This window comes from Oncorhynchus tshawytscha, linkage group LG27 (genome assembly GCF_018296145.1).
Source record: "Oncorhynchus tshawytscha isolate Ot180627B linkage group LG27, Otsh_v2.0, whole genome shotgun sequence".
NCBI lineage: Eukaryota > Metazoa > Chordata > Actinopteri > Salmoniformes > Salmonidae > Oncorhynchus > Oncorhynchus tshawytscha.
The window spans coordinates 13,507,493-13,525,886 of NC_056455.1; the positions used below are offsets into that span (position 1 = coordinate 13,507,493).

The window sequence follows — 18,394 nt, forward strand, 5'->3', positions numbered from 1 at the left end:
CTGTGATTAGACGGGGGACTAAGTTTCTTATGTTTAGTCACCATATAATCCCCAGTCCACACACCTTGGAAACCAACAAACTGTTCTAATATCTGTAGGGATGTAACGATCGGTCCCAATTCAAATGTTTTAAGATACGACTGCATCGGTTTGCGGACCCCAAACCAAATGTAACATGCATCGGTCAAAATGTCTTCCAACGTTACAAATAGCTGATTAAATCGGCTTAAATCTATGGCAAGACTTGAAATGGTTGTTTCGCATTGATCAACAACTAATTTGACAACGCTTAAAGAATAGTAATGGACAGACTTACCCAGAAAGACTCACAGCTGTAATCGCTGCTAAAGGGGATTCTAACGTGAATTGACTCAGGGGTGTGAATAGTTATTTTTAAATTTGCAAACATTTCTAAAAACATGTTTTCCCTTTGTCATTATGGGGTATTGTGTGTAGATGGAATACTTTTTTCTCACCCATTTTGAATTCCGACTGTAACAATTTATTTTTGGGGAATATGTCAAGGGGTATGAATACTTTCTGAAAGCACTATCCAGTATCTCTGGTTATACTCACGACCACCGGTCGTTGCACATCAACCTAGCATTACTGGTGCAGACTTGGGGACTGAAGCACTCCACACACTAGCAAGGTCTATTCCACACACTAGCTAGGTTCCGTCGGCAGGGCATGCAAACCATAGATCTTTGGCTGTGGAGGCATGATCTAGTCGTATAGGGCACGTGATCCTTGGAACGTGTTGGGGGTGGTGAAATATTGGAGCCACGTTCAATGAAGGGAAGAGGGCGGCGGGCGATTTGCACGTGGAGCTTGGCAAAAGTGGGCATGATCTGTTGACAATTGTAATCCAAACCCAACCTTCATTTACTCGTTGTGAGCACTGAGGCTCCATACTCCGTTTTAGATGACTGCCTTTTATGACAAATTATCCTATTTACACTTTGTAGTCAATTTTCACACTATAATAAATGTTTCTGACTCTGTTTTCAAAGGGATTAGTTGATTTTTAGGGGCAGTCGCTCTTTGTGTTTTCCACATAAACAGATATAGCTAGATCAAAGCCTGTACTCTGCAAGGGAATGCCATATTCCCTTTTGTAGCTGCCTCTGCAGCATCCGCATCCAAGACGGAGATAGCAAGGATGAGCTGGAAGCTACTGAGCGAGCAGCAATCAAAAATTTGGAAAAACCCAAAATAGAAGCGTGCGCTTTTAAAAGCGCAGTGTGCTACCCCTTCTCCCCCCCAGTGCATTATTAATCCAGGGTTATTTATAACAGACATTTTTCGCAGGCAGACTTTGTTCTGTCGCTGCTTGTGTCTAATCTCTGCTGGGAGCGAGAGAGAAAGGGAAGAGCGAGAGATGAGTGTCGGGGGCGCTCTGGAAATGGAGGAGCAGAAGGAACGGATTGCAGGTGTAGGGAGAGTGCCGTTGGCTCCAGCTATAGATAGAAGCAGATCTAGGCTATATTATGGTGCAGCCATTTTGAGAGTAAACAAAGGGGTTCCTCGGAGAAGTAAATGTACAGTATCAATTGAAAATGTACATATTGCATGACAAGCCGCAACTTGAAACTAATTGAAGCCTTTTACAAGAAGACCAAAAGACACTTCTTACTTACTGACATGTTTATTGGGGCTCCCGAGTGGCACAGCGGTCTAAGGCACTGCTTCCCAGTGCTAGAAGCGTCACTACAGACCCTGGTTCGATTCCAGACTGTATCACGATGGGCGGTGCACAATTGGCCCAGCGTTGTTAGGGTTTGGCCGGGGTAGGTCATTATTGTAAATAAGAATTTGGTCTTAACTGACTTGCCTAGTTAAATAAAATTCCCAATGTCAAACACAGCAGGGGTTCCCACTAGATCCCCTGGAGTCTAAAATGCTTGTGCATCCAGTTAGCAGCAGCGTGCTCGTCTATTGGCTGAATTGAATGGCTTGCATAATTCATGGCAGCAACAAAATTGATCTCATTGTTACTTTTCTTTGATCCATCCAATCAACGACCAGTCCGACAATCTGAACAGGGGACGGGGGTACCCTGGATGTCAAACTTTTTTTTTGTACCCTTATTGTACTCCTGCTATGCTCTCCTGGCTTGTAGCTCTACTCTCCTCCGTCCTTGTCTGGCTAGGGCCTAATTAATGTGATAATTTGATTAGAAAGAATGATTTCCTCTGGCCCTCTCTCTAGAAGACTGACATCCTCCATGTTATTGGAGGAAGAAGGGGCAGAGGAGGCATAATCCATGCCTTTGTGTGACAGCGTTTCGTATAACTAACGGCTTTGAGTGGAGGTTTAAAATGACCCCCAGCTCTGGAAGAGTGGGAGTGGTTGGCATAATTAGGCAACACAAAGCTGGCAGTGGAGTGTGTAAGCCAGAATACTCCCTTGGGAGATGGATCTTTCTGTCTTAATTGGGGGAACTTTGGTTGTCGTACATAAAGGCTGTGGCAAACTAGCTGGTCTCCAGCTACTGGTCTTCCTCTCCCCAATGATGGCACACAAAATAAAGCATTTAAATGGACCCTTTTATTCAGTCAATTGCACTGCACTGTAAGGCCTCTCATCAGTCGTAAGAGTGTTGAGCATAGTTTCAATATCAGGTCTACTCGTGTTGCCTGTTGGCAAAGGCAGGGACACTGAGTGAATACAGTATGTTTTGATTTTATCACAGACTAGATACACGGCTTTAGCCAAGTTAACATTGAGCTAACCCTAAAATCCTGCATACACTCTCCATCTCCCTCTAACGTGTGTGTACTTACACACACACACACACACACAGACACACACCCTTTATGCAGACAGCCATCATCATGGGGGGAGAGGCAGGGGCTATTTTTAGACTCATTTACAGGCGATTACAGTAATCCATGGAGTAAAATATAATCTGAGTAAATTTGAGTGCTCTGCTTCCAGGCCCTCCCCCAGGGTATATACCCTTTCATTGATTAGGCCTAGTTGGCTTCCTTATCCAGAAATCTCCCTCCCACCTCTTCCTCTGTTTCTGCCTTGAAACACCACACAATGCAATATCTTTGTTTATTTTTAACGAGGAGGTACCCCCCACCCCTTGCCTCCTATTTTCACCTTGTCAGGTTGCGAACACACTGTAATATGTTTTTTTTGTCAACTTTAAATTCTGAGGTAGCTGTTTCTCCAAGAGCATTCTCCTTGCTTTCTTTAATTCTTGTTTTAAGGACTCGCATGTTAAAGAATAGAGCTTAGTTACAGCAAACTTAGAAATTACAATACGTCTCTGGTTATATCATTCAAATTCTTAGATGAAAATTGTGGTTTACATTTTTTTTAGAATAAGGTTAGCACAAGCATAACTTAAACAATTCCTGGTGGATACTGTTGCAGGATAGTTGGTAGCCTAGTGGGTAGAGCATCAGACTTATAACCGAAAGGTTGCAAGGTCGAATCCCTGAGCTGACAAGGTTTTGTTCTGTTGTTCTGCACCTGAACAAGGCAGTTTAACCCACTGTTCCTTGGCCGTCATTGAAAATAAGATTTTTTTTTTTTTAACTGACTTGCCTAGTTAAATTAAGGCCAAGGATTTTACAAGCAACTTTTTGCCTCATTTAAAAAGAAAGATCCACATTACTTTTCTTTTTCTTGGCTGTGTTCAAACTGTGACTTTTAACATCCTATTTCTGACCAAAAATAGTCGGTTGGTTCCTCTTATCTTTTTCTTCCCTCCCTTTTTTTTGCTTTTTTGGTTCGTCTGGTTTGTTTCTTTTGAAGTAGACTTCTGAACCAAAGTTGAACCCAGAAGTTTAGCAACTGTCTGTCTAGGACAAGGTGGTGGAGTACTTGGGATGAGAAATTAACGCCTCAAGCATGTTATCGCCTCGATAATCAATTGGGCTAGGAAGAAATGTATTATTCATCTATAGTTAACCATGCAGCACCTCATAGAAAGTGTTGCTGTATTTTTTTGCTGCAGAGTTAAAGCCACACCTGTTTGGCACATAGCTGATTTGCTATGGGACTGATGGTAGTTCCTTCCGCCTCAGATGCAACTCCCCTGTGAGTTCTCCTGGCGGCTGTTCCCTCCTTTGATAATTTGGGCCGATCATCAAAACGTATCTTTCCTCAGACTCCCTCTGCTCACTGTCTCGAAACAGAGTGGAGCAGGCAACACCAAATGATTCCTTTTGAATGCACAGTCAGACAGTGTCATTAAAGTATTTTGTGTGCCTACAAATTCATTGAGGATTTGAACACTGCAAAGGAGCCCAATACTTCTTTGCACATTGCACCACTCTGACAACAACCAATCATGTCACACCAATGTTGGTGTAATTGAGCACCATTGCTGGCTTTTACAAGTCATTATTGATGTACAGATTTCAGATTTGTACATTTGTTTCTCGAATGGAAGGCCTCGACGATCATTTGGCATACCTGGTACATCGCAATAGGCACTCTCCCTTTGGCTCATTCATTCAATGCCTTCTCCCCTATTTTTCTCTCTGACTGAGGTGTTTTGGGTGGTCGATGTTAAGCTCATTTGGTTGGCTGGCACCCAACAACCAAAGTTTTCCTGGCGACTTAAGAAAGGGATGCGATGCGATGATGTCAAATGGCTGACACACACACACACACAATTGTCTGGAAGGTTAAATTTAGAAGCCGACTGATAAAGGATAGTAATCTTATTTGGAATAAGCCGAAAGCTTCCGCCAGACCACCAACAGAGCTATTGGATCATTACCCTGTTGGTTAACTCTGCATGCTCCAAGGTGAAAATCCTTTCTAATGCTGTGACACACAATGTGAATGTACACCGAGTATACAAAACATCAGGAACACCTTCCAAATATGAATTTGTAAGTATGAAATTCTCTGGTCTACCTCAGAGGCCTAATCCCAAAGTCCTCCAAACCCTAAGCCTCTGTGGCCTAAAGTACTTGAGGCAAGCTGCTATTGTGGTTAACAACTGTTATTCCACTTTACCGTCATCGATATCCATTTTATTTTCCCTGTATTAGCATTTTTGCAATCTTAATGGGTAGTTGCTGACTTTGGACTCTTACTTGCAGGACAAAAACACTGATTTAAGTAATTGTTTCACACCCGAAATAATTCGTTTTTGCATTTTGATAAAGGGATACCTCTGAAGCACAGTTGTACCTACTCATTTATCATCCAGTCTGGCATAGTTACCCTACTCAGCATTCACCTGGGAGGGACAGCAAGAGGAAAGGGGGTGGTGATGGGGGGAAGAGTGTTAGTTACATATTGCAAAATTATTTTTGGACAATATATCGATATTTGTACCTTTGCCAAAACTCAGGTATTTCTCATCCTATAGCTTGTTTTCCATCTTTAAAAAAATATTGATCTAACATGTTTTCAGCACTGCCGGATCAAAATGAATTTTTTTTGTGCTCTCTTCTATCTGCAGCTGACATATAGGGTGGGCTGCACCAACATGGATTAACTCTTATCATCTTGTTGCACCAAGTTTTTCAACTTAGTTTTAAACTAATCATAGTATTTATATCAGACCTCTGATTACAATTAGGAGCAAAACGTGCCACTGTTCTGGGCCAGCTGCAGCTTAACTAGATCTTAACTTGCAGCACTGGACCACACGACTGGACAATAATCAAGATTAGACTAAACTAGAGCTTGCAGGACTTTCTTTTTGGAGTGTGGTGTCAAAAAAGCAGACCATCTCTTTATTACAGCAAGATCTCTCCCCATCTTTACAACCATTAAATCTATATATTTTGACTATGACAGTTTACAATCTAAGGTAACGCCAAGTAATTTAGTATTCTCAACAGCTGAGGTTTAGCTGAGATCTAGGAATTATTTGTACCAAATACATTGCTCTTAGGTTTAGAGATGTTCAGGACCAGTTTATTACTGGCTACCCGTTCCAAAACAGACTGCAACTCTTTGTTCAGGGTTTCAGTGACTTCATTAGCTGCGGTTGCGTATATGGTTGAATCATAATCAGTATACATGGACACATGTTTTGTTTGATGCCAGTGGCAGGTCATTGATAAAAATATTAATGAGTACAGGGCCTAGAGAGCTGCCCTGCAGTAGCAGAGCACTCTCGTCTGAGTGTGCCAGAGCGCAGAATAACTGATGAATTGACAGACTCAACACTCGTTGAATATAGCCGGTGTCAGTAAACATGGGCAAAAAGCATAATTAAATTGTTGCCAGCAGCACAGAGTCACCAACGCTCTGGATAACATGAAAACAGCCTAACCAGCTCTGCTAGGGTGAGTAAAATGGTCAATGAGGTGTTCTCTCATTTGTGTCTGGAAGTAGCTAGCAAGCTAGCCAACATTAGCCAGTTAGCTTGGGTGCTTGAGTGCCAGAACGCTCGGATCAACCCTACTCCTCAGCCAGAGCGAAACACTCTGAATTTACGATTGCCCAGAGCACACTCTGGCACTCCAGATTGAATTTATAAATACACTTGTAGTTTAGTGTTTTACTAATCTAGTCTTTAAAAAGTAAATGGTGCAAAACATCTGCTTAATTCTATAAACCTAGTTACAAACTCTAGATTAGGTCTAATCTAAGATTAATTTAAACCATGAGTGAGCAATATGTTTGGAACTTCAAATCACAGAATCGAATTGCTGTGTGTGTGAATCACAATACATATCGGCACCGAAGTGTCGTGATATCGTAAGGTCCCTGGCAATTCCCAGCCTTATCTGACCCTAGATGACTTTTTATTTTATTTATAATTGTCTTTAACTACATGCAACTTCGATGAAAAATCTGGTTTAGTTCTCCAGGCTTGGAGGTCTACTCATAGATGCCGTTGCGTTCAGAATCAAACTCGCAAAGCAGTGCTTTTCAGCTAGTGCTAGCTGCTCCCTCAGTCTCCCATTTATTTTTTTCCACAGGAGTTAGCCTATCTCTTCTCTCTCATTATCTGGTCACTGAGTGACTTAACCATCTGTGACACGGAATCGGTGCCTTCTCATTAGGTCCTAGCCTACAGCTGGGATCCAATACTCTACATCCACCAATGCACAGGCGGCAGTCAACCTCTTTACCCTTGACCATTGTTGCAGACTGAGTGCTTCTCTGCCTGCCCACTAATCTCTTCCATTGTTTTTTTTCTGCATTTGTTTGAGATGTTAAACCTTAGTTTCTTGTCCTACTCAGTTCTGACCCTGCACCAATGTCAAGCCTTGTGGCCATTGAGGGTTAATGAAAGGTGAAACAAATGGATAATGGAAACGGTTGGGTGCATTGGAAGCCACCTTGGGGCACCCAATAGCCCATTCCAATCCCTGATTTCTCTGTCGATTTAAGGAAAGGTCTAAAACAGTAGCGTTGCCCTTGCCAGGTGGCTGTGCTTGCTTGTCTGTTTGGCAGCAGCACTTGCCAGTGGCTTTGCGGCTTTGGGATGCTGTGCGTTGTTGCCAACTCTGTGCTTAATGTATCAGAGACAAAGCTCCTGGAGTGTTGTAGAATGCCCTGGCTCTGCCCTCATCCTGGTCTTGGCTCTGCCCTCGTCCTGGTCTTGGCTCTGCCCTCGTCCTGGTCTTGGCTCTGTCCTGGTCCTGGTCTTGGCTCTGCCCTGGTCTTGGCTCTGCCCTGGTCTTGGCTCTGCCCTGGTCTTGGCTCTGCCCTCGTCCCGGTCTTGGCTCTGCCCTCGTCCCGGTCTTGGCTCTGCCCTGGTTTCTGCCCTTGTCCCGGCCCTGCCTACTGTGGTCCTCCCAGGTTATGTAATGATGTGCCCTCTTTGTATCGATAGTCGCCCCGGCTATTTTTAGCAAGGTCCACTCCCATCCCTACCGTTCAATACTGTCTCCTATTGAGCAAAATGCATACATCGACACACTAGTATAGAGTTACCTAGCGTGATACGGATGGATTCCTTGTAATTCATGGCGATAACATGCGCCATACAAAATGAATAACTAGTAAACCATGAATCGTGTTACTCTTCTTCATCAGCTGATGAAGTGATGACTCTTTTGCGTTACACTAACAGTCGCATGGAAACACTCCAAAAATGCTCCTTCAGTCATTGAAGTATGTACTGTATAAATGTACATACTGTGATTTAATTATTCAGGAACCACATAAGCACTCACACACTTCTGTGGAATCATACTTTTAAAATAGTACACTTAGGAGAGTGTTTAAGTGTTCTAAATACAACTTGCACCCTTCATACTTTTGCCAGCAGAGAGAACAGGCCCCAAACTTTATTCCTCCTGATGTGTGTACTGTACGACAGTCGTGTGTCCAACTCTACTGAACGCTGTCATGGTGGAGTTATGCAACGGCTCCAGAGAGAGCTAGCATGCCAAACATTATTGAACTCCTGGTCTGATTTCTGAAAGCAGTAATACACTGAAAGATGGACCCGGTTGGTTTCCAGGGTCACTCTATTAGATGGGACATATTTGTCCTTAGAAACTGGTTGTCACTGCAATGAATGTCTCTATAACCTACTCGGTGTGCCCTTGTTGACTTCACTCAGTAAGATACAGTAGATCTGTGCCAAGCCTCATGGCTAAAAGACATATGTATTATGGTAGTCAAACTAAGTTAAGTGTAATTTCTATCAAAGGGAATTACTTCAGTCCTTGAACTTTAACCTCAACATTTCCACAGTATCAGAAGATTTTGTTTCTGATTGGGGGGAAAAAACTATTTTGAACTGCTGTACTTCATCTTTATTTGTGGTTTATTTGATCACCATTTAACAAACTATTTTCTTGTTCTTTGTCTGCTCCCCTCCTTTACCTTATGTCTCCCTGTCTTCTTTCCCACCTTTACTCTCATTTCCTTCTGTCTCCTTCCCACTCTCTCCGCTCTCCACCCCTTCCTTCATCTAGCTGTGGAGGTGAAGACAACTCTCCCCTCGGGGATGCAGAGCCCTGTGGGCGGCAGTGAGCAGGGTGTTGGCGGTGGCGGCGGTCCTGTGGACCTGAGGACAGATCCCAGGCTGGGACCCCTGGGCGGAGGTGGAGGAGGGGTGGACCCAGCCATGAGGGAGCAGCAACTGCAGCATGAACTGCTCCTCCTCAAGCAGCAGCAGGAGCTTCAGAAACAGCTCCTCTTTGCTGAGTTCCAGAAGCAGCATGAGGTTCTGACACGCCAGCATGAGGTTCAGCTGCAGGAGCACCTGAAGGTAATGGGGATACGCTTTAGGAAGGCTGGTGGGTGGGGTGAGAAATGTCTTTAGCCACACGCCACTGGACCGATCAGTCAGTTTGAGCTTCATTTGACATCCCCTCTCTCTGGCTTTCCTTCCCCCTGGCGTCCCTGCAGCAGCAGCAGGAGATCCTGGCGGCAAAGCGGCAGCAGGAGCTGGAGCAGAAGAGGAAGCTGGAGCAGCAGAGGCATGAAGAGCTGGAGAAACAGAGGCTGGAGCAGCAGCTCCTCATGCTACGCAACAAGGAGAAGGGCAAAGAGAGTGAGTAGTACACATAGAGGACACACACTCACACACTGAGCAGTAGATATCTGGTGTATGTATGAAGAGAGGCTTTCAGACAGTAAACACTGAAATATACAGTAGCTATGTCTTATCAGACACTTACTTAATAGAGTTATACAATGCTACTGTTATTGCTCTAGTTTAGATCCTCATACTCCATAGCTGTTGGTCTTTGTTAGTTATAATAGCTTTGTGTTGATGGTTTGTTCCGGAAGGTGCCATTGCCAGTACGGAGGTGAAGCTGAAGCTCCAAGAGTTCCTCCTGAGCAAAAAAGAGCCTGGTACACCTGGCGGACTAAACCATTCCTTCCCCCAGAAATGCTGGTGAGCCCTAACCATCGACATCTAATTTGAGTTCTGAGGCTGGCTAACGTTAGCGGGCAGACTGGTCAAGAGCCATGGACGTTAATGGTTAATGAATATGGAGGAAGGGCTACACCTTAGCTAGGACTCTTAGAGCTCCTACACATGCATTGACCCGGAGTGAACTGTTAAAAAATACTTGGAGTTCCAGAGAGTGGTATGTCTTGTTTACCTTCCTCAGGGGGTGTCATGCCAAATGAATAATGAGGTTTTAATCTAGTCAGAGAATGTCTTGTCTACATCACAAGTAGTATCAACTGATTCTGCTATCTTACCTGTTATGGCTTCATCAGGGGGGCCCACCACACCTCTCTGGACCCCAACTCCCCCCCTCAGAGTAACACTCCGGGAACGCCGCCCTCCTACAAACTGCCCCCGCTACTGGGGTCCTACGAGGTCAGGGATGATTTCCCTCTCCGGAAGACAGGTGCGTGGATGCACTGTGTGTGTGTGTGTGTGGTTGCAGGTCTGCATTACTTTGAGGCACCTACCCATGTCTGACAGTAGGTATGTGTGTACATTTTAGTGTTTCTCCTTTGCTGGTATGAGTCAGAATGAGTCATCGCAGCAGTGTTGGTGAAGACTGGTGGGCAATAGCTACACACTCACTCACGTAAATAATTAAGCCCACCCACAGACAAGCCAATGGAGTGGGGTGGTTACTAAATGGAGATTGGAGACTTTCCAATGAACGTGTTTTAGTCCAGCGGTAAGCTTAATCTGGGTCTGAGAAGCTGACCCATGACGCATGCTTAAATATATGCTTGCTGTGGATCTAGATGTAATTGTATTGCGTGTTGTTGTTTGGTATTGTTTCCATAGACTTGTTAGCTTGTGCTTACTGGGACTTGTGACTGAAAGGTATAACTCTGAGTGTGTGCGTGTGCATTCTCCTTACTTCAGTCGCTCTGATCGTCCTCACCCCAAACATATTGATTTCTAATAAAATGAAAGCCATACTAAAGCCCATGATGTTATCAGGGCTAAAGGTCTTGGCTGGTCTACATAGGTGGGTGGAGTGTGTGACGTCCAGTGGAAAGCACCGCTATTGGAGGCTAATTAAATTAAACCTGGGGCTTTTGCTTAATTGCCCCAATTCCTATTTTTTCCCATCCCTCCTTATTGGTTTATTTGGATCCCCATTAGCTTTTGCCAAAGCAGCAGGTATTCTTCCTGGGGTCCAATCCCTCTGTTTTTATTTACTTCCATTCGTCTAATTTGGTCTGTCGTTCATTGCATCAACAATGGGCTGAAAAAGCAGTTGTGTGAAGAAGGGGTTAGTTGCAAATGGGCGTTTATTTCAGTCTTAGTGTCCCCAGTCAATAAGCTGTATAAATAGCCCCATTTGTAGCCGTCCATAGTAGTTTTGAATAGACTCTGTATGAGCTGTTGCTCGTTTATGGTTTCTGTTGTATATCTTTTTCATTTAAACTCACCTCTTTCTCTCGCGCACTCTCTCTCTGACAGCCTCTGAGCCCAATCTGAAGGTGCGTTCGCGGTTAAAACAGAAGGTAGCTGAGAGGCGGAGCAGTCCTCTGCTGAGGAGGAAGGACGGGACAGTGATAAGCACCTTCAAAAAGAGAGCCATCGAGATCTCTGGTGAGAGCGCACACACACCATGCATTTACACTCTCATCCATCATGCATTTACATACTCGCATACAAATACATTGTACACTCTTTAACTGGAATTTCACACCCTGTGCCATTTCATAGTTGTAAACCAACCCCAGTGAGAAGCATCCGGTTGGGTGAACCATCAACTATCTAAAATACCACCCTACTTAACATAAAACGGTCATTTCAACTCTGGCCTGATGGTAAAAGTAGACATCCGGCGGGGCACTCTACACCTCAAGCTCATTTCCCAGAAGGACCTAGTTACATAACCCACTTAGCCAGGTTGGCTATATACACATGCCACACAGTGCCTTTCCAGACCAAGTACTGGAGCTAGCTACCATATGCTAGGTTTAAGGGTTTGCCCTATTAGCCAGTTTCCAAGTCATGGGCAACTAGTATGTAAACATAGGAGACCGTATAAATGCTGGTTGTTCTCGAGACCACAACAGAAGCTATGCTTACAGAGGCTTTTGATTTAACTTGCCCGTTTCATCTGCTAATGAAAGCAGAAGCTTTTCTGGGACAAAATATAGGGACTTTATTGGAGGCAAACAAAAATAGCAGGGACTATAGGGTAGGATGTAGATTAATACATAAAGCTTGAATAGGATAAAAGGGGATGGGGTTTGGGGGGGTGGGGTTAGCTGGCAGTGGAGCAGGGAAAAGGGGAACAGGGTTTTTGGGTTAGTTCGGATTAGGACTTAGAATGTTGGCCTCTTGAAACAGTCAAAGAAATGTTGGAAGTCCTTTTTCCTAATTCTCTGATTCCATGTATATGTCACCAATGATGGTCTATTCTGTTTCTACCTTTCTGTATACTCATAGAAAACAGCCTGATAAAACCTAGACATTAATCTTCACATTTGTACAGTTTGATGCAAGATTGGAGAAAGGCCGTACCACACAAGGGTTTTGGCGGTGGTGTCTGTCTGCCTGGGATGCTGGGTTGGTTCTGTCTCTGAGTGGACTGTTCCATTGTCATTGCAGTGTCCTCCATGTGCAGCAGTGCCCCTGGCTCTGGGCCCAGCTCGCCCAACAGCTCCAACAGCGCCATCGCAGAGAACGGCTCCAGCGGCTCTGTCCCCAACATTCACGCAGAGGTAAGAGAGGGGAGGGCTGTGGGAGGATGCTAGGGGGGTCTCGCCTCTGCAAAATGTAATTCTACAGGCCTCCCGGGTGGCGCAGTGGTTAAGGGCTCTGTACTGTGCCACCAGAGACTCTGGGTTCGCGCCCAGGCTCTGTCGTAACCGGCCGCGACCGGGAGGTCCGTGGGGCGACGCACAATTGGCCTAGCGTTGTCCGGGTTAGGGAGGGTTTGGCCGGTAGGGATATCCTTGTCTCATCGCGCACCAGCAGCTCCTGTGGAGGGCCAGGCGCAGTGCGCGCTAACCAAGGTTGCCAGGTGCACGGTGTTTCCTCCGACACATTGGTGCGGCTGGCTTCCGGGTTGGATGCGCGCAGTGTTAAGAAGCAGTGCGGCTTGGTTGGTTTGTGTATGACGCATGACTTTCAACCTTCTCTCTCCCGAGCCCGTACGGGAGTTGTAGCGATGAGAGAAGATAGTAGCTACTAAAACAATTGGATACCATGAAATTGGGGAGAAAAAGGGTAAAATACAACAACAACAAAAATATATATATATATATATATATATAATTCTACCTTCTATGGAACTTTATAACCCCTGAAATGTGTGTTGCTGTTTGTCTGTGATGCATTTTTATAACACACCATGCAAAATCCATGACCTACTGCTGTGGTACCAGGGACCAACAGAGTGCATGCTTTATAAAATGTCTCATCACATTAGAAGCATTGGTATAAAAAGTGTTGAAAGACAGATGCAAATGGAACCCATTCTAATTGGGAACAACCTAGTCAGTTGTACAACTGAATGCCTTCAACTGAAATGTGACTTCCGCATTTAATCCAACTGCATGCTTTATAAAATGTCATCACATTAGAAGCATTGGTATAAAAAGTGTTGAAAGACAGATGCAAATGGAACCCATTCTAATTGGGAACAACCTAGTCAGTTGTACAACTGAATGCCTTCAACTGAAATGTGACTTCCGCATTTAATCCAACTGCATGCTTTATAAAATGTCATCACATTAGAAGCATTGGTATAAAAAGTGTTGAAAGACAGATGCAAATGGAACCCATTCTAATTGGGAACAACCTAGTCAGTTGTACAACTGAATGCCTTCAACTGAAATGTGACTTCCGCATTTAATCCAACCTCTCTGAATCAGAGAGGTGCGGGGGGCTGCCATAATTGACATCCACGTCATCATTGCCCGGGGAACAGTGGGTTAACTGCCTTGCTCAGGCACAGAACGACAGATTAAAACCTTGTCAGCTTGGGGATTCAATAGGCTACCTGGTGACTTGGTTTAGTTTTTATCAACCCTGCTGTTAGTTATAGGTCAAATGCAATGGGGACTTATGAGGAATGTTACATGAATAGGTAGACTGTGTTCTTTAGGGCTAATAGTAGCTTATTCTTTACGCTTGTATGGTCATTGTGCTTGGCTGAATTGTAAACTAGGGCGAGAGGATAGCAGCTGAGTGCAGTGAATAAGGCCTGAAAATAAGCTTTGGTAGACTAGGGGGGGGCGGAAGGTTGGTCTGATGCACACTGAGCATCAAGTGGCCCCAGGAACATCTTAACCTTGGGAGCGAGAGAGATGACGAGGGGATGTAGGCGGGAGAGAGAGCTAGCCATGGCGTTCTGAATGACTGCTATCCTCCATTTTGATAATAAAACCTGATCCATTGTTCATTTTGTAAGACAAGATAAATATAGGCCTAGCTGCCTTAGCTATTTCATTGCAGAACATACTGTAAGTTCACTGATCAGAACTACCAGTTCTTGTCCCTGGAACTTGAGTTTTTCCTGGTAGTCAGGCTACTTACAGAATAGCTGTAGCTGGAACACTATAGCTCTCAGGTACTCTGTCTTACTCTCCATATCTACCTCTTCAAATATCTGTTTTAGAAGACCTGTGTTTTAATGGATAAATGTGTTTTCTATTTGGTAGAACAGGATTGATGATTTGAATTCAAATGAGCTTTTGTCCTCTCATTCAGACTGCTCTCTTAACACTCAATTTACAGCCATCTTCCCCCTGCCATTTTATAACACCCAAAAATACTTCCTGTCTTCTCTCCAAAAGTAGGGCAACAAAAATAAAAAGCATTAGTCAATCTCCGAGACCATTTATTTTCCCTCCCCTCCCTCCCTGAAAATACTTGATTACTGCCATTCTCTCAAAGCGGCGAAACAGTCGACTGCTGATGACATAAGTGCCTTGTTAGCCTGCTGTGTGCAACTTTCCGAAATAGCCACCCCCATCAAGAACGTTATTGCGTCATCGCCGCCCCAGCAGATCCGGGCCGATAAATGGTCAGACGCACACAAAAAGGAGAGCGTGGCATTGTTTTAACAACAAATAGGGCAGTTTGCCATGGATCAACACGTTGTTTGGGATGCATGGTGACTTTTTTCTCCCCCCTTATTTTCCCTGTTTCAAGATTCTGTTGAGTCAGTCTTCCCCTAATAACGTCATTGTGAAGAAGGCTGACACCCGCTGGGGGGTTCTGAAAAAGAGAAGGGCCCTTGAAGGCAGGGAGAAATATGGCAGTGTCCAAATACCCAAAAAGCATTCTTCTATTTAGAACACAATATGGTTATGTGAAAATAAATGTGTGATTTCAAACATTTCCAAAAATCACGTGTGTTTGACAACAGCTGATAATCAGAATATGAAGGAACAAGTGCGATTGCACATTAAATGATGCCTTCTTATAATGGATGATTAGTATGTTGATATTGGTTGCTTATGGCATACGTTTTTACTAAAGCATACATTCTAAATTGTATGTAGTACCAATAGTACACAGTATGTATTTTTAGTAAGTAGTAGGCAAGACATATTTCGGACACAGCCTACAGTATGTGGGGTTTCTGTACAGTGTTAGCCAGGTGAAGTCTAAATGGCAAGTAAGAAAAGCTCCTGAAATGGTACTAGCTAGCACACCTGCACAAACATCAAATAACAGCCGTTTGTTCAAAGTGAACTGGAAGCCTCGGCGGCCTCTGGAGAGAAACATGTTGTGCAAGCTGAAAGAATGAGTCACACTACGGTTAGAGCTCCTGTCCTATCTGTTTATACTGCAGAGGGTCAGACCGAGCACAAGATGGATTCCTTTCTTCCCCTCTCGTTGTTGCTAGGGTAGATTAAATATACATGCACTGATGGGATGTTTTAGTGAGCTGGAAGACTTCACTCTCTCTCCCTCTCTCTGGAAAACACCCCTGCTGGTTGTCTCCCTTGCTCCTCTTCTGTTCTCTCTCTCTCTCGCCCTTTTCCCTTTCACACGCTCTCTCTCACTCAATCACTTTTTCCTCCCTCTTTTCTGTGCAGCAGCTGCGGTCCCTCCACCAGACCCTTAACGCCGATGGGACAGTCAGTCCGCTGAGCCTCTACACATCCCCCTCGCTGCCCAACATCTCCCTGGGCCTACCAGCCAACTCGCACCTCACCGTGAGTACTGGACTGAAATTCTGAACAACACAAACTAGGGATAGGGCATGAGTACTCAAATGGATGTAAAAACTCCATCTTTAACCAGAGATCAAAATGTTGTCTAGAAAACCATGTTAATTTGCCTTGACTCTAGTTCCATTTGTACATGTGTATTTGTGTGGCACAACAAAAAGAAAACCAAGCCAAGAATCACACAGTTCTTCTCCCTAAATTCCCTTTCCCCTCCGTGTCTCACTCACTCAATTGCGTTCCGACCGCTCCTTCTACACACACACACACACAAGCTCCCGTTAGGCCTATTAAAAACGTATCTAACTGATGGGATACACAAGCTTCATTCCTTGCCAAATGACGACAGTTTTATCACAAATTCTTAATGGACTGCTTGGCTGAAGTAGGGAAATATGTTCCAACAACGAGCGCTGCAGTTTTGGAAAGATTGTGTCCTGTCTATTTTCCACTTATGCTACTTTGAACTACTAGTGCCATTTAGAATTGGTTAGCCTAGGCTATAGCCGCCCTAAACATTTTTATCAGAATCATTAAGCCTAAGCCTACTCACCAAACAGATGTCATGGCTGTAATTCATCCCCATGCAGAGTTCAATGTGGAATTGTTAATACATTTGGAAAATACCAAAGAACAGGCAGAATAAACAAATTTGAATGTCTGTATATCGAAAAGACAGATTTTGGTTTGTAACCCTGAAATGATTTCACCTCGCCAAATTGAGCCCCGTTCCAAATTATCACTCTGTAAGAATAATTTCCAGACGTGAGATGCGGATCACTTTTTTTCATTTTGAACAATATTCTGTTATGTATTATTTAGTTATTTTACATGTTTTTTTTTCTTTTACAATAAAATAGGTCTCTTGATTTGTTCGGGAAATAAGAGCATTTTGCCTGCTAAATGAACAAAACAATGCTTTGTCATTGCACAGACATAGGCTTCTACAAGCAACCGCCACTGCTGAGGGTGCTGCCTTTTTGAAGATTGTGTTCCACGATATAATATAACCAGTTGATATGACGGTTTCAATAAATTCACTTTAAATAGCACTTTTTTTATTGTCTGAAAAAAAATACACACACAGTTGAAGTCGGAAGTTTACATACCTTAGCCAAATACATTTAAACTCAGTTTTTCACAATTCCTGACATTTAATCCTAGTACAAATACCCTGTCTTAGGTCAGTTAGGATCACCACTTTAATTTAAGAATATGAAATGTCAGAATAATAGTTGAGAATTATTTAATTCAGCTTGTATTTCTTTCATCACATTCCCAGTGGGTCTGAAGTTTACATACACTCAATTGGTATTTGGTAGCATTGCCTTTAAATTGTTTAACTTGGGTCAAACATTTTGGGTAGACTTCCACAAGCTTCCCACAATACGTTGGGTGAATTTTGGCCCATTCCTCCTGACAGAGCTGGTGTAACTGAGTCAGGTTTGTAGGCCTCCTTGCTCCCACACACTTTTTCAGTTCTGCCCACAAATTTTCTATAGGATTGAGGTTGGGGCTTTGTGATGGCCACTCCAATTCCTTGACTTTGTTGTCCGGTTGGGATTGTGTTCTTCAGCTTGCAAGCCCCCCCCTTTCCTCCAAACGTAACGATGGTCATTATGGCCTAACAGTTCTATTTTTGTTTCATCAGACCACAGGACATTTCTCCAAAAAGTATGATCTTTGTCCCCATGTGCAGTTGCAAACCGTAGTCTGGCTTTTTTATGGCGGTTTTGGAGCAGTTTCTACTTTCTTGCTGAGTGGCCTTTTAGGATATTTTTGTATTATTTTTTTACCTTTATTTAACCAGGCAAGTCAGTTAAGAACACATTCTTATTTTCAATGACTGCCTGGGAACAGTGGGTTAACTGCCTGTTCAGGGGCAGAACGACAGATTTGTACCTTGTACCTAGCTCGGGGGTTTGAACTCGCAACCTTCCGGTTCCTAGTACAACGCTGTAACCACTAGGCTACGCTGCCGATATGGGACTCGTTTTACTGTGGATATAGATACTTTTGTACCTGTTTCCTCCAGCATCTTCACAAGGTCCTTTGCTGTTGTTCTGGGATTGATTTGCACCTTTCGCACCGAAGTACGTTCATCTCTAGGAGACAGAACGCGTCTCTTTCCTGAGAGGTATGACGGCTGTGGTCCCATGGTGTTTATACTTGCGTACTATTGTTTGTACAGATGAATGTGGTACCTTCAGGCATTTGGAAATTGCTCCCAAGGATGAAGCAGACTTGTGGAGGTCCACAGTTTTGTTTCTGAGGTCTTGGCGGATTTCTTTTGATTTTCCCATGATGTCAAGCAAAGAGGCACTGAGTTTGAAGGTTGGCCTTGAAATACATCCACAGGTACACCTCCAATTGATTC

General features: G+C 43.8%; 1 protein-coding gene across 9 annotated transcripts in view; it reads left to right on the forward strand.

The window, feature by feature from the left end:
• LOC112226130 (histone deacetylase 5) overlaps positions 1–18,394 on the forward strand; it is an 84,772-nt gene that overhangs the window by 45,695 nt on the left and 20,683 nt on the right. For 6 of the 9 annotated variants that reach the window (XM_024390413.2, XM_024390414.2, XM_024390404.2 and 3 more), the window contains 7 exons: positions 8,865–9,160; positions 9,289–9,445; positions 9,685–9,793; positions 10,126–10,259; positions 11,300–11,431; positions 12,443–12,555; positions 15,886–16,005. In XM_024390413.2, the coding sequence (XP_024246181.1) occupies positions 8,897–9,160; positions 9,289–9,445; positions 9,685–9,793; positions 10,126–10,259; positions 11,300–11,431; positions 12,443–12,555; positions 15,886–16,005 (1,029 nt within the window). In that variant the 5' untranslated portion in view covers positions 8,865–8,896. The remainder of the gene's footprint in view (positions 1–8,864; positions 9,161–9,288; positions 9,446–9,684; positions 9,794–10,125; positions 10,260–11,299; positions 11,432–12,442; positions 12,556–15,885; positions 16,006–18,394) is intronic. The other 3 variants (XM_024390408.2, XM_024390411.2, XM_024390410.2) reach the window with 3 other exon arrangements.